This window comes from Tachysurus fulvidraco, chromosome 22 (genome assembly GCF_022655615.1).
Source record: "Tachysurus fulvidraco isolate hzauxx_2018 chromosome 22, HZAU_PFXX_2.0, whole genome shotgun sequence".
NCBI lineage: Eukaryota > Metazoa > Chordata > Actinopteri > Siluriformes > Bagridae > Tachysurus > Tachysurus fulvidraco.
The window spans coordinates 3,990,942-4,007,466 of NC_062539.1; the positions used below are offsets into that span (position 1 = coordinate 3,990,942).

The 16,525-nt window shown below is 37.1% G+C and overlaps 1 protein-coding gene and 1 long non-coding RNA gene across 2 annotated transcripts in view; both read left to right on the top strand.

Annotated features, from left to right (window-relative positions):
- The window catches only part of LOC113661200, a 26,011-nt gene extending 14,348 nt beyond the window's left edge, over positions 1-11,663 (top strand). The window contains exons 20-33 of the mRNA XM_047806751.1: positions 2,566-2,715; positions 4,054-4,101; positions 4,220-4,235; positions 5,159-5,473; positions 5,551-5,856; positions 5,938-6,055; positions 6,288-6,310; positions 6,398-6,434; positions 6,968-7,065; positions 8,222-8,277; positions 8,867-8,929; positions 9,265-9,336; positions 9,652-9,691; positions 11,242-11,663. Of these exons, the coding sequence (XP_047662707.1) occupies positions 2,566-2,715; positions 4,054-4,101; positions 4,220-4,235; positions 5,159-5,473; positions 5,551-5,856; positions 5,938-6,055; positions 6,288-6,310; positions 6,398-6,434; positions 6,968-7,065; positions 8,222-8,277; positions 8,867-8,929; positions 9,265-9,336; positions 9,652-9,691; positions 11,242-11,243 (1,344 nt within the window). The 3' untranslated portion in view covers positions 11,244-11,663. The remainder of the gene's footprint in view (positions 1-2,565; positions 2,716-4,053; positions 4,102-4,219; positions 4,236-5,158; positions 5,474-5,550; positions 5,857-5,937; positions 6,056-6,287; positions 6,311-6,397; positions 6,435-6,967; positions 7,066-8,221; positions 8,278-8,866; positions 8,930-9,264; positions 9,337-9,651; positions 9,692-11,241) is intronic.
- On the top strand, positions 1,144-2,777 carry LOC125139928. Its single transcript, XR_007139079.1, has 2 exons — positions 1,144-1,669; positions 2,419-2,777. It is a non-coding gene; the product is annotated as an uncharacterized LOC125139928 (long non-coding RNA).
- Positions 11,664-16,525: the final 4,862 nt, after the last annotated feature.

A 16,525-nucleotide genomic window follows, 5' to 3' on the forward strand; every position in this document is an offset into this window, starting at 1 on the left:
TGACATAGAGAATATAAGAAGCTGGACTACTGCACCTCGCTCCTGGCAGGTCTGCCTCTGAGCACCATTCCATCTCTACAACTGATCCTGAATGCAGCTGCAGGACTTGTTAATAAAAACCTTCCTATGTCCTCCCACACTACCGGATTGCTATATTTCTCCCCCTACTCAATTCCATACATCAATAGTAAAACACTGAGGCTTGCACACAGAGCCAAAAACAGACCAGTAGCCTCTATCACACCCCTCACTACACCTCACTCGCTCTGATCTTCTAGCACTGCTCCACTGTCCCACCGTCTCACAGGTTATAATAAAGTTACACATTATGACTCTTCTCTGTTTTAGCTCTTCGTTAAACTTCCCCTAGATGTCTGAATAACTGTGTCACTCTCTGTCTCCAAACACTAAAGACCTAACTCTTCCTGAGGAATTAAAATTAAAACCTTAAAAAAATTAAATTTGCTTTATGTCTGTTTTTCCTGCTTTATTACCTTTATAAATAAAAAAAATAAATTAAATTTGGTATTTTTGTGAGAATAACCATATCAAATGAATAAATAATTTACAGAGGTTTAGTATTAGAAATAAAATGTACTGCAGGTTCAAGTCTCTGTGTTGTGTGATTGTGTGAAACCTAATGAACTTCCTGGTAGTGTCGGGGTTTAATAATTTTAATGAAAATAGAGAATCAGAGCTCCAAAGTCGGCGAAAATGACCCGTTTCTGAGGTTTTGCTCTGAATGTAGTCATGGCGGGAATTTTTACAGTTTTTTTCCAATTGCTAACACACTAAAATGACATGCACAGCACAATTATTTAAACTGACACACAGAGGAATGGAAGACATTGCAGAGAGAGGAAGAGGAAGAGGGAGATTGAGAATAAGAGGGGGAGGATGTCGGAAATTTTTTGGAGAGCCACCCTCCAAGTGGACATATGCCAGGGGTGAATTACAGCCAAATTAATAATCACTTAATAATCAGTAATAGATAATAGTCAATACACTTCACACTTAATACTAAAATAAGTAAAATAAATAATTTGATAATACTTAATATTTATTACTACTTAATACTGATCAATTAATCACACTTTAATCTTTATACTTAGTACTATTTGAATTTGAATAATAAGACCTGGATGAGAATGAGCAAAACTCTTTATTGATGCTGATCGGCCCCTGCTTCCATTGAGCTCAAGGAGGAAAAACTTCTAAGTCCAAAGTATCAAAGAAAAGAAAAAACCCAAACAGCGTGTCCCCGTGCCACCCAAAAAGTTCCCCCCCTTTCAGAAAATCCCTTCTATATACCATGGCACTCTTAGGTGCCATCATACCTTCGTGCGTCATTATCCACCTGACCTGTCTGGCTCTTCTCCTGACACTACAGAATTGCAGAATCGCCCGTGGCCCCCCTGCTTCATTTCCCCGAAAAACAAGTCTGCCCTTTCACCGTAAATTAAGTTTGGCCTGTTTTTGCTCCCGCCGAACTTCTGCATTATTATTAAAAATATGCTGCGTTGACAAAACTATTGTCAAGGCTGTGCCCCCAAGAACATCTTGTCCTGCTCCCTGTCACGTATCACCCGTATCACCCAGACGAAACGCACGTCTTGAGGACCAATCTCACCAATCTCCCAATCAATCACCAATTCTCCAGCTGCAATGGGTGAGTTTTCCCCTATCTGTTTTTATGTATGACGACTTGATATGATATGATTCTTCTTGATTATACGCCTTTATATAAAGTATGTAGTTAAGATGATTACCTGTATTGTGAACCTATACTATATGATTACCTGTGTTAGTACTATGATTATCTGTATTGTACGCCTATACTATGTATGGTTATCATAACAATCACCAAAACCTATTCGCCCTACACTAAATTAATCACTTCTCTCCATATAACCTAAAGATAATAAAGATAAATAAAGATAAATAAAGATAATAAAATAAAGATATAACTAATCAGCACAGTGATAATACTCAATTCCGCAATCACCTACCCTCCCTATGATATAGGAGTTCTGATTTATGATATGATTAATATGATTATGACATTCGACGGTATTTGATCAATTATGTTAGGATATGAGTTCCTTGATTACAGTAACATACGGTTCCAAATCAACTGGATTATAGATTATATATTAGCCGTAGTTGACTTACAAGTAAGATTTTTTTATCTGGTTAGTAAACGTACTGCATTATTCCTTAAGCTAAGCTTTTGCATTTTATAATGTTGTTTTGCATATATGTGGAGATCTGTTTATGCTGACTCCGTAAATTTGCTAGACTTATGATCTCAGTCTGTCGTGTTTGTCCAGACTGGGCCTGCACATGCATTCTAATTTTAAGCCTTAGTTCCTCTGTTCTCGCCTAAAGGACAGGTTCCCTTTTTCTTGTTTGTCACAGATGCTCAGAGTCAGCAAGATCGTCCAGATGGCCGACCTATGAGGCCTTCTCGCCGTTATATGAGATCTTATATGATGCCTTATGCGAGACCTGTGCCCACCGAACTTCTGTGTCCTGTGCCCATCCTACATTGTGAAAAGGCCTCAGGCCCGCACTTCCTCTACCCAGACCGATGGCTGTCCTCATGCTCTTCCTGAGCGTTGCTGCTCTGCACTGGAACCCCCTGCCTCTCCTTCTTCTCCTTCAACCTCCTCCTCCCCACCTCCTGGATCTCCCGACTACTCTCCTACGTCTCCTGTGCCTGGGCCTAGCTCTGCCTATTGAGTTCTATGACTTCAATAAACCAACTACACCCCTTATCTCTGCCTCACGTGTCATCTATTCAGATATCTATATATAGAAATGAAATATTATACATAATTATACATATATATATATTATGTTATATTATTATATTATAGTCCATATAGCTCCTATACTCCCTATAACTCATACACGACCTAATGCCGATATACAATATTATAGCTCAACACTATTACAACATCCGGCCTGCCCCCATATAGTGGTAATAGTTCATAGAATAAGAGCACACACCCAAATTTTCCCACAAGGAAGAGTGAGAGGTAGGGGTAGAGCAGGTAGAGGTGTTCATGGCCAAAGAAGACAAACACTTTCAAATGAAATCAGAGCAACCTTACAGTAGTAGATCATGTCATCAACCATGGGCTGACAATGCGTGAGGCTGGACAGAGAGTGCAGTCAAACTTTTTACGTTTTACTGTCGCCTCTGTCATCAAAAGTTTGATGTTGATAATGCTATGTGTAGTTTCGGTTGCAGTGCTTCATTTTGCAGGATATATGAGGTATTTTGCAGTTTGGGTGTGTGGTTGTGTTAAGTATTTTGATAAAACCAGACTAGTTTGAAAAAACTGTAAGCTGACAGTTTGTGAGGGTAGTTTGTGCTTGGAAGGTTGTGAGTTCAGATCCCAGCTCCAAAAACAGGCTGTCTCTGCTGGGCCTGTGAGGAAGGCTCTTAACACTCAAGTACTCAGATGTATAGTATGAGTGACTCTGGATAATGGAGTCTGCCAAAAAGTCTGTTTACTTTAAGGGAACTTCTTTATTAAAGTAAAATGAAATCAGAGGTTGTTTTAGGTTTTTTTTTTCTTTTTTCCTTTTTCTTTTCTTCTTCTTCCTTTTTATTTTTTTTTTACAAATAAATAATGCAGTTTTGTTATTAAAAAACACACACAGACACACACACACATAGACTGGATGACGGTGTTGTAGATGGCATTTGTAAATGGAACTTTGATATCAAACTATTTTTTTCTGATGATTTTTTTGGTAATTACATTTTTTCCCTGTATTTTGACTAAAAACCTCATTAATAATCAAAACACATTGAGAATTAATTTTAAAACTGTATCATTGATCTTATCCAAAAACAGCTTTATAATGGCTGTGATACTTCTAGAACAGGTCTAACATCAACCAATCAAATTATATACAGTAAGAGAGTTCACATAGTTATCATTCAGATGCATGTTCATCACTTGTTTCTTTATTGTTCTGTGTAACCTGGTGATCTGTAATACACACTGTGATTGACCTATGGTGTGTTTTCTCTTTCAGAGAGCCAGAGATGTTCTGTATCGCAGACAACTGAAGGACGTGATCTTGGTGACATACAATAGAGAATGTAAACATGTGAATGTGATCCAGAGACATCAGTCACTTAACAAATGCAAATGATTCCCTATGATGAACCCCTCTGTGTAAAATATGATCATGTGACCAGTCTGCGCTTATAGAAGGTTTAAAGTGGACGAGTAATGATTTATAATCTTAATGTTTAGTGTCAATAGCTGGCAAAGTTTCTTTCTGAGTCTGTTTTTTCTTGCACTTATTACCTGTGACTTGTTCAACACTGACTTTAATTAAAAAATGTACCTCAATTAATACATTAAATTATTTGTAACTTTTTTTTAGAGGGTGTAACAGTGTCACAGCCGGAAGCGGATGGAGACAGACCCGTTTGCAGGATAGCTTCAAAGGAAAGGGGTTTAATAAATAATAAAGACAAACGACATAAAGACGATAACAAAAGCAATACAAATGAAGACACTTAACAAAGACTAGACATGACGAGGGGTAAACGTAACTAATGATTCCGCGCTGCACTCGGCAACGCAGCCCACTTAAATATAAAAAGACACGATGACACAATAAGGATCAGGTGTGAAGACAGGGAGGGGCAGACGAAGGCGGGGCAGACACGTGACGAAGAAGATAAACAAAAACAGCACGTGGCCAAAAGTCCCGGTTGAGTCTTGACAAACAGTATGAGATAAAAAAAAAAAAGAAAAAACAGGAAGTCAGCTAGTACAAATTAACATCAGCCACAAGTAGGAAGTGTATTTGTTATACAAGTCTCTTAGAGAAACATGAGCTTTTACTCACTATGTGGTTCTGTAACTCTCCTTGGGTTTTTCCTCTGTATATCAGGTAAGACTAAAACTCTATCATTCTCATATACTGTCTGGGTATCCTTCATTTTCTAAAGGGTTAAAGAAGCTCTTGTTTATTTCCTTTCATGGAGCAGTGGCTGTTAACAGCTTTCATCACTGGTAGATTAAATGTACCTCAGTAGTGACACAGTGATTCCTGAATGTTCTGATCGTCCTGATTCAGTATCTGAGTAACGCTAATACTGCTTCCTAATGTGGCTTGCTTGCAGAGGTAGAGAGCATGAGGACACTGAAACATGTAGCTGTAAAAAGAGGAGGATCTGTCACTATTCCATGTCTTTATGATGAGAAGTACAAAGCAAACAGTAAATTCTGGTGCAAAGGGTACTATTGGTCTACCTGCAGTATCGTAGCCTATGCAAACTCAAGTGGAAATCCATCAGTCGTTGATCATCCAGAGCAGAATTTTTTCACGGTGGAACTGAACTCTGTCTCTGAGTCTGGAACGGGTTGGTGTGCTGCAGAAATTGGGGATAAATGGCAGCCGGATGACCATGATTATTTGTACCTAACGGTTAGTCAAGGTAAGAAACCGAAATGAGTCAGAATTATAATTGTTATAAATTCCCTTACACCACTCATTTACTGCCTATTTATTCAGATCCTGATCTGTCAGTGAATGAGAGCAGAGTGAGAGGTGAGGAAGGAGGCAGCGTCACAGTCCAGTGTCTCTACAGTGCTGAGTATCAGAATACACAGAAGCAGTGGTGCAGATTTAAAGATGAACAATGCAACACAGTGGGGACTGAAACATCACAGAATTCCACAGTGTACATCAGTGATGATGGGAGAAGATCCTTCAGTGTGACGATGAGCAGACTGAAGAAGAGTGATACTGGATGGTACTGGTGCAGTGCAGGAGATCTGCAGGTTCCTGTTCACATCAGTGTCAGTGATCCACCTCCAGGTATTATCACAAACACTGATCAACTTTAACAAATGATGAGACAGAAATCACACTGATTACTTTACTTTGTTTTGACAACAGTCACTACATCAAAGACCACAACAGTGACTACAACAGTGACTACAACAGTGACTACAACAGTGACTACAACAGTGACTACAACAGTGACTACAGCCGCTCATCAAGACAACACATACACGTAAGTAGGAAAGCTTCATGTTATTTAGGCATGGTGTTTTCCTCTGCAGTTTTACATGCTTTATATTTATGAACTTTTTCAAAGATGGAAGTGATGTGAAAAATAAACCTCATAAAAAATAGATATCACTATTAATCTGTCTGAGAGGTAATCACCATGAGCTAATGTATATGAATGAAGGAAAAATATTTCAAGTGACCAAACTTACTTTCTTTTTCTACGTTTTAAACAGATCTGACTCAAAGCACAATTCAGGTAACATCAGATTTACATATTTGGAAGAAAATTAGTGTATAAGTTCTTCTTAACACATGTTACTAATGAGTTATTTTTCGCCCGCAGTGTTTGTGACATCAGTTTCCAGCCGTAATGAAACCACGTTAGTACAAACACATCTTTATTCTCTCTCACAGAAAATGTTGAACACTTTAGACCATGATGTTTTTCTCTGCAGTTTTAGAGACATGTACATTTGTTGCTTTATTCAAAGACAAACATGTGAACATTACATGATCATTTCTTGCTTGTTGAAACTTTCTCATGTCACATGATCTTATGTAAATACACATGAAATCAATGAGTACCAGATTCACAGGAAAGAAAATTTTCTACTAAAATCATTTTATATTTTATGACAATTTACACCACAGATATAAAGTAATAAAATAACTACATGTACTCTTGGTACAGTACTTTATTAAAGTAGAACTTTCAAAATATTTGTAAATGTTGTAGTAGTTTGATACTTTACACTTCTGCCTAACTAGAGAACATGCCAATAGGATATTTAACTACTGATGATGAAGAATTATTATTGATGCATGATGATTAATGATGAACTGAATTAATGAATATTTTCACTGCAGTTGATTCAGCCAGTCTGTGCTAAATAATGCTTCAAATGTTTGTCAGTAGTTTGGTTTGGACCCTGAACCATTGGTACCTGGTGGCCCTTCTTCTGCCACTGGTGATACTGGTCATCATCATCTGTATGCTCAGAAAGAAATGTGGTAAGTGTCCCTGGTGTGTCTTTAGTTTTGAATTAGTTCTCATTCTTCTATTATTTCAAATGTGCAGGTCTGAGATGTGAAAATCAATTCACTGGAGGTTCAATAACAAGAAATTTAACACAATTAAATATAATACAGTGTTCATACAACCAGAGGACAGATTCAAAGATTTGACAGTCAGATAAATCAGTCAGGAGTCAAACACAGTGCACCTAGAATCTGTGGGCAAATAGAAAACAGGAGAACAGAGGGGAAGAAAGTCACATACACTGATTGTAAACTCACCTGTTATTACAGTCTGAGCCTTTACACTGTATTTGTCTGTCATGTCATGAATATCACTTGTCTTTTTCCTCTGGAGATAATGTTGATGGCTGGTTATGAGCTTTCTGAACCCTGTAGTCCCACGGTTTTTATTTTCGCCCCATAGTGGGGAATAAAGGCATAACAGGGCAAAGGATGTTTTTGTGTCTATCTTTATTAATAGTTTTCTTTATTGATAATAAAGTTAATACACTCAAAGCAACCATAAACAAACAAATGAGCCATTAAAGCACTTAAAGTAAAACATCATTTAGGGCACCGGTAGGAAAAATAGTGAGAAAATGACAGTTTAATGTCAGGAAGATATTTACAACAGAACAATCTTAAAAACCTTCACATAGAGAGGCAGTAGTGTATGTAGTGGGCATAACAACATCAGTGTCTAAATGTGTGACATGGACCACAAACAAACACCAAAAACCCGACAAAACCCAGACCCATGTGTGTTTTAACTCAACATAAAGTGAAACACGACTGCACTTTTATTTCTTCTATTTTGGAACTTCATGCTGTTTGATTTTATTGATTTAGAACTTGATATTTCAATTAATTAGACCTTATAAACTTGGAGTATTTCATCACCATTTCGTGGGGTGATGGAGGACAGATGGGGCTTGAAAATCAGCCAAAGTTAGCAGAAAAAGTTTGAGCTCCACAACATGAGTGTAAAGATTAGGAAGAATTTAAATGTAAATATAGGTGAGGTGATGGTGCCCTCTAGTGGCACAAATGTATTGATTGATTGTTTTAATTGAATACAATTCAATAAATACTGAATTCAGTTGACTATGTGTAAATTTATTTTTATTTATTTATTTATTCTCTATTCCAGAGTTAGAGAATCAAACCAGGATCAGAGAGAGGAGCAATGACACCACTGTTCCCACAGTTAGTACTGTGTCTTATGTCTTTTTCAGTGCCTTTAGTACCTTTTAGCACTTTTAATGAACTTCATCACCACAATTTCTCATCAGTGCTGTTACTTAACAGTAAATGAAATCTTTTCAGGCTGAGAGATCCTACAACTGTTTTCAGGACAGGAAAGACGAAATTAAAACATTCACATTTTTTAAAACTCTGACCAAAACATACCCCAGAGGGATAGCAGTTTTAACATTTTAGATATGTTTGCAGTTTAAAAAAAAAAAAAAAAAAGAATAAAGATAAAATTAAAAATGATAATAAATAAATAAAATATGTCATTTTGATTAAGTGAGATCAGATTACAGTTACATTAATGTTAATAATAGATTCAATAAACTGTATTATTAATAATATGTTATAAATAGAGGTGTGTGTGTGTGTGTGTGTGTGTGTGTGTGTGTGTGTGTGTGTGTGTGTGTGTGTGTGTGTGTGTGTGTGTGGCACAGTGGCTTTTTCTAAGCCAAAGGTAAGATCAATACATTGGTACAATTCTGCATTTAAATGAAAATAATGATGATTATTGTTGTTGTTCTTGTTGTTCTTGGTGGTTTAGGCTAAGAATAAGTCCACTTGTACTGCTGAAGACTCGATTATATACAGCACTGTGGCTACAAAGGTAAAGATGGCAATCCATTGGTCCAATTCTACATATTTCTATTACTGATTTGTTATCCTATTGTCTTCATCTGTTCTGTGTGTCATATTAGTTTCTGTATTTATACTCTGATGATGCAATGTCTCATAAAGTCTGTTTAAAGTTATGAAGCATTCCTGTGATTGTTTTTTCCTAACCAAGAATCTCTGAATCTCACTTCATGTAGTAAAAATAAAATACTTGTGGAATTATAATGATATTAATTTAAAACAAATCTTTGTGTGTGTGTGTGCGTGCGTGTGTGTGTGTGCGTGTGTGTGTGTGTGTGTGTGTGTGTGTGTGTGTGTGTTGTTTAGAGTAAAAAACAGGCCACTTTTACAGATGAAGACGTCATTATATACAGCTCTATGGCTAAAAGCAAGCCAAAGGTAAATATGGCAATCCACTGGTCCAAGTCTACATCAATTTCATTATTATTATTATTATTATTATTATTATTATTATTATTATTATTATTATTATTATTATTATTATAAGCAGGATGTGACCTACAGCTCTGTAAACACTGCTTCGAAAATCAAAACTGTGATTAATTCTCTTAAATTAAGTCTGTTCCAGTTCAGTCCAAGCTACAGATCTAAGTGTATAAATCCATATTTCCATAAATGCATAGGCCTTCTTAGAACATGGCTTTCAGTCCAGCATCCTTTCAATGTAATTTCCTTTATTTTTAATCCATTCAGGTCTGCCTGGAAATCACACAAAAAACTATCCATATCATTTGTAAGTACTGAGATATTTTACACCCCTGCAACCAAATGTGTAGCATTTATTCATACATAGAATTATTAGATCACTAATAATGAAATTATTTTGCAAAAAAAAAAAAAAAAGTGAAGTAAATAACTACATGTCGTCTGGTTACAGTACTTAAGTTGACAGTTTGTGAGGGTAGTGGAACAACTGCTTGGAAGGTTGTGAGTTCAAATCCCAGCACCAATAACAGGCTGCCACTTCTGGGCCTGTGAGAAAGGCTGTTAACACTCAAGTGCTCAGATGTGTAGTATAAGTGACTCTGGATAACGGAGTCTGCCAAACATTCTATGTTTACTGTAAGAGTACTTCTTTATTAAAGTGTAATGAAAGCAGAGGTTTTTTTCTTTCTTTTTGATTTTTTTTTTACAAATAAATAATACAGTTTTGCTATTTAAAAAAAATCATTACAACCCACAAAACATCAGTCGTTATGCTTCCTATTAGCTGTTTAATCACTCTGGTCAGTGATGCTCATCTGTCTCTACTGTCTCAGACATCAGCTGGTGCCTGAAGTGTAGAAGCTGAATATTTTGTTAAATAAATATGTAAATAAACAAAAAAAGTAAACATTAAAATAAATGTACTAAAATAGATGACTTATAACCAAAGACACTACCAGTACAGTAAACCATGTACTTCAGTACTGTAAAGCAGAGGGATGATTCAAATTAGAAGATGAACAAATTAAGGAAAAACACACACGAAAATATATATACAGTACATACAGACACACACACACACACACACACACACACACACACACACACACACACACACACACACACACACACACACACACACACACACACACACACACGTTGGGTGATGGTGTTATGAATAGTTATTGTTTTAAATATTTCTATGCTTTGCCCATAATCTCCATTATTATATGGGTCAAAGCACCAAAGTGACATTTTGAGGTCAAAACTATTTTTCTGATGATTTTTCAAGCAATGCAAACTGCAAGCCAGACTATTAAGTCTCCCAACTTCAACATTTGCAAAAAGATGTATAAGAATTTTGTGAACAAGTTCTAGAATATTTTTTCCTGTATTTTGACTAAAAACTCATTAGTAATCAAAACACATTGAGATTTAATTTATAAAACTGAAATAAAACAATAACAACAGAACATGGCAGACACAGGCCTAATGCACTCAGACAACTGTAATGTAAAGAGTTTAGTTACACTGATGGAGCAGAGTTACAGCCTAATAGCTGTCTGTATTTGCAGAGGGAAAGAAAAAAAATACAAACAAGAAACATAAAAACATTAAACTTTGCATACTGTATCATTGATCTAATTCAAATGCAGCTTTATAATGATGACTGTGATATTTCTAGAACAGGGCTGACATCAACCAGTCAAATTTCATCAGTGATTTTTATATAATTGTTATTAAGATATGTTCACAATGACAGAATGCGTGTTTATCTCTCGTCTCTTTATTGTTCTGTGTATCCTGGTGAGCTGTAATACACACTGTGATTGACCTCTGGTGTGTTTTCTGTTTCAGAGAGCCAGAGATGTTCTGTATCGCAGACAACTGAAGGACCTGATCTTGGTGACAAGGAGAATATAAGAAGCAGGAATGTTGGATCTATCTATCTATCTATCTATCTATCTATCTATCTATCTATCTATCTATCTATCTATCTATCTATCTATCTATCTATCTATCTATCTATCTATCTATCTATCTATCTATCTATCTACCTACCTACCTACCTATCTATCTATCTATCTATCTATCTATCTATCTATCTATCTATCTATCTATCTATCTATCTATCTATCTATCTATCTATCTATCTAGTCATACACAATCTCTTATCTTGGTCAGTGGAACCTTTCTGTAAAAAAAGCATAAATGCATTCATTCATCAATTAAAATTGTGTGAAGAAATATTGTTGATTACAATAAAGTTTAGTACAAAACAGTTTCCCTTTCTCTGAATTGTTAAATGTCTCTATGATAAATGTCAGGCCACTCAGGTGTTTGTTCAGTCCCATGATATATGTCGACACTGGACTACTGCACCTCGCTCCTGGCAGGTCTGCCTCTGAGCACCAATCGACCTCTACAACTGATCCTGAAAGTAGCTGCAGGACTTGTTAAAAACCTTCATATGTTCTCCTAAACCACCCCAGGCTCTAACCTCTCACTGCACCACACTTACTCCTAACTTCTAGCACTGCACCACTGATCACACCAAGATTCATATCAAGTTTGTTCTCTGTTTACAATTAGTTCATAATTCTTCCCCAATTCTATATATTGTATAAGTACAAATTATTAAAAAGAAGACTAAGTTTCATGATTGGAACAATGAGGCCTTTGTGGGCACAATGAGGCAGGCCATAAAAAAAAACTGGCCCTTCCAGGTTCCTCATATATGACTAGAAATACTGACAAAGACACAGACATATCGAGTCCTGTGAGTTCAACAGTGTTTCATTTTAAAGAGAAATTTCACAGAGCCTTTCACAGGGCTGGACGTCTCACAGCAACATGTTTTATAATCATATAAGAGGAATTCAGATAAACTATTTATGAACAATGTAATAAACGTATGATCTTATCAATGACTGACACTGTGGTGCAAAACTTAGCTTAAAGTAACATGAATTAATAAAACTAGAAAAGATTTATTAAGAATAGTATACCATGTGTCTGCACTTCAAGGCATGCAATGAAGTCTGTCTCAGTTATAACAGCTATAAAAATGTGTTCCTTTGTCAGCCTTCTTCTCTTCACACTGATTTTAGAGCACACAGTGTGATGAGCAGGAAGAGGAACTGCTTGAGCCGCTACAGACGCAGGTATTATTACAAACACTGATCAACTTCAAATGATGAGTGAGAAATCACACTGATTATTTCCTTTGTTTTGACAACAGTCACAACTAGAAAGACTACAGCAGAGTCTACAGCAGTGTTTACAACAGTGACTACAACCACTAACCAAGACAATAAGTACACGTCACTAGGAAAGCTAGTATTTATAGCTTTATAGCTTATTTATAAGTCTGTATATTTAAAAAGAGAAGGGTCTGCAATCACCATGAGCTAATGTACTGTATATGAATGAAGAAAAAATATTTCAGGTGATCAAAATTTTTTTCTTTTATGTTTTAAACAGATCAACCGCTCATCAAGACAATACGTACACGTCAGTAGGAAAGCTTCATGTTATTTATGCATGATGTTTTCCTCTGTAGTTTTACATGCTTTATATTTATACAAAATATACATATTTTTACATGCTTTATAGTAGCCTTTGGTTTTTCAAGATGGCGCCTGTGTTCGGCTTTGCTGTCGCTCCTTTTTTGTTTTCTCGAATATTTGTGATTGTACTTGTAATATTTGTTGCTGTATCAGCCCTGTCAGCTAACTATTGTGTGTCGGCTGCTATTAAGTATGATCGGCACATGTTGTTTCATATCAGAGACCTTATTATGGAGGACTATGGTAATTGGACCTGGTACAAACCGATTTTTTCGCCTGTCTTTGAGTGCTCGTTGAAGTCGCCGGAGTATTTACTGCTGTCTAAGGGACGTGGCCGGAGGAAAAAGCGAGGCTCCAGAGCGGGTGTTCAGACGAGGTTGAGGCGATACCGGGCATCTACGTTTACCCCGAGTGGGTCCGGACTGGAACAGGTAGAGCGGTGCCTGCGGCAGGTTCCAATTAGCGCGTCGGGATATGGTGTAGTCGTAGTCACGCCACCTCGCTATGATGCACACTACAGCCGAGCTTTTACAACTCGACAGGCCCAGATACCGGGCTTACGGGAGCGGGTCCTGCGCCCCGTGTCTCTGTGTGGGGAAAGAAATGGAGCGGAACCTATTGCCCATACGCCCCAGTCAGCTGGTGTTAACGTAAACCGGATTCGGGTTGCCTTGTTGAATGCTCGCTCTATAGCGAATAAAGCGTTTATATTGAATGATGTTTTTATCAAGGAATGTTTAGATATTATGTGCCCTGACCGAGACCTGGCAGCGCGAGTCAGATTACGTCCATTTGAATGAACTCCGTCCTCCGAACTGTTCTGTGTTTGATACAGCCCGCAAAACAGGTCGTGGAGGTGGTCTTGCCATTGTGCACCGTGACTGTTTGTTTTTCTTGTAGGCAACTGAGTCAGGATTCCTTCAGCTCATTTGAACACCAAATGTCTAAGGTTGGCACTACAGAGTCTTTCTATTGTGTTTTAATGTACAGACCTCCTGGCCCTGCGTGTGTGTTTTTAGATGAGTTTGCTGAGTTTTTATTTAACATCATTAAATTGGAGTCCGTGTTAATAGTTGGTGATTTTAACATTCACATAGATGACGCTTCCTGTAACACGGCATTAGAATTATTATCTTTGACTGAGTCTTTTAACTTTACACAGCATGTCTCTGGTCCCACACACACAAAGGGCCATACATTGGACTTGGTTTTTAGTTTGGGCCTGTGTGTTGATCAAATATCTATTAATGATATTCATGTGAGTGATCACAGTTGTATTTTCTTTAATCTTTCTTTTTATTTGGAGTCAAATCCGTCTAAGGTGAGCACTCAACGACGTATTATAAATCAAGTTGCTGTTGATAAGTTTTGTTTTTTATTTGATCCTAGTTCTTTTAATGAGTGTACTGATGCTGAGTCATTAGTTCAGTCATTTAATAATCATTGTGTGTCTGTTTTAAATAATGTGGCACCGCTTAAACACAGTCTTATTTCCCCACAAAAACACTGTCCTTGGATGAATGAAAGCATCTTTAGTCTCAGGAGAAATTGTCGTAAAGTGGAGCGTTTATGGAAAACCTCCAAACTTGAAGTACACAGATTACATTTTAAGGAGCTGATCACAGCTCTTAATGTTATGATTAAACAGGCCAGATCTGATTATTTCACAAATCTTATTGTTGCAAATAAGAAAAATCCGAAAGTCCTGTTTGACACCATTAAAAATATTGTTTCGCCCCCAGCTCCACAAGTATCTGTATACTCATCAGCTGACTGTAACAGTTTTTTACATTTCTTTGTCAGTAAAGTGCAGGACATTAGGGACAGTATTTCTCCTTCCTCGCACACCTATAATAGAGGTTCTCCTCTCCACTCTTGGGACTGTTTTTCCCCTGTCAGTCCACAGGACATTAAGGTTTTATTAAAAAAGATGAAACCTTCTTCTAGCCCTGCTGACATTGTCCCAACGACTCTTCAGTTAAATGCTACTGATACGCTTGCTCCCTGTCTGGTAAATATGATAAACTTGTCTCTTTCTACTGGCACGGTTCCCTCCTTTTTTAAACTGTAGTGAATCCTACTTTTAAAAAGCCAAACCTGGATCCTGCTGACCCTGTAAACTACCGGCCCATATCTAAATTGCCGTTTATTTCCAAAATTTTAGAAAAAGTGGTAGCTAATCAACTTTCCACTTATCTGCATTACCATCAAATTTTGGATAAGTTTCAATCAGGTTTCCGCAAAGTGCACTCAACTGAGACAGCACTTCTTAAAGTGTCAAGTGACATTTTGATGGCAGCAGATGCGGGCCAGTACACAGTGTTGGTTCTACTGGATCTAACCTCAGCGTTTGATACAGTTGACCATAAAATTTTGCTAAATTGTTTGCAAAATGTTATTGGTTTATCCGGGTCTGTACTAAAGTGGTTTTCTTCTTATCTTACTGATAGAACTTTTTCTGTGGTGATAAATCAGATCATGTCTGACACTGTGCCTCTCTCATGTGGAGTACCACAGGGATCAGTATTAGGTCCTTTGCTGTTTTTACTGTATATGACACCTCTTGCTCAGAAAATTCAGTGTTTTAAGCATGTGTCCTATCACTTATATGCTGATGATATTCAGTTATACTGTTCTTTCAAGGAGTCTGAGTTTCACTTGCTGTCTAGCTTGTTAGAGTGTCTGTCCTGTATTAAGGAGTGGTTGGGCAGTAACTACCTTCAACTAAATCCGAAAAAGACGGAAACTTTGATCATTGCCCCAGATAAGAAAATTCCACAGATCAGACAACATCTTGGTTCTTTGGGCTCTTCTGTTCAGTCAAGCCTCAGGAACCTTGGTGTTGTATTTGATAAATCCATGTCTTTAGGTCAACATTCAGGACAGTTGGTTAAAAGCTGTTTTTATCACTTACGGAATGTTTCTAAAATGAGGAAAATGTTGTCCAATGCAGACCTAGAGATGATTATACATGCTTTTATCTCTTCACGTTTGGACTATTGTAATTCACTTTTTACCTGTCTTATACAAACGTGTTTTAAATCGTCTTCAGATTGTTCAGAATTCAGCAGCGAGGCTTTTAACTGGAACCAGCAGAAGATCTCGCATCACACCAGTTTTATACTCTCTTCACTGGTTACCAATCAAATATAGAATTGATTTTAAAATTTTGGTCCTCACTTATAGAGCCCTTCATGGGAAGGCTCCTGGGTACATCACTGACCGGTTGACCCCTTATGGCTCTTCGAGAGCATTGAGGTCATCAGGTCAAAATCTGCTTGTGGTCCCTAAAACCCATTTTAAAACTCGGGGGGATCTTTCTTTTCAGTCTGTGGCCCCCAGATTGTGGAACGCGTTGCCCCTGTCTCTGTGTGTGGCTGATTCTGCTGATTCCTTTAAAAAGCAACTGAAGACACTCTTATTTAGACAAGCTTTTAGCTGATTGGGCTTTTATGGTTTCATCCCTGTTGTAGTGTGTTTTTATTGTTTTATAATTGTAGTTTTATCATCTCTATAAATTTCTCTTTTTACTTTGTAAGATTGTTTTATTGTACTTTTAAGTTTTATTGTTA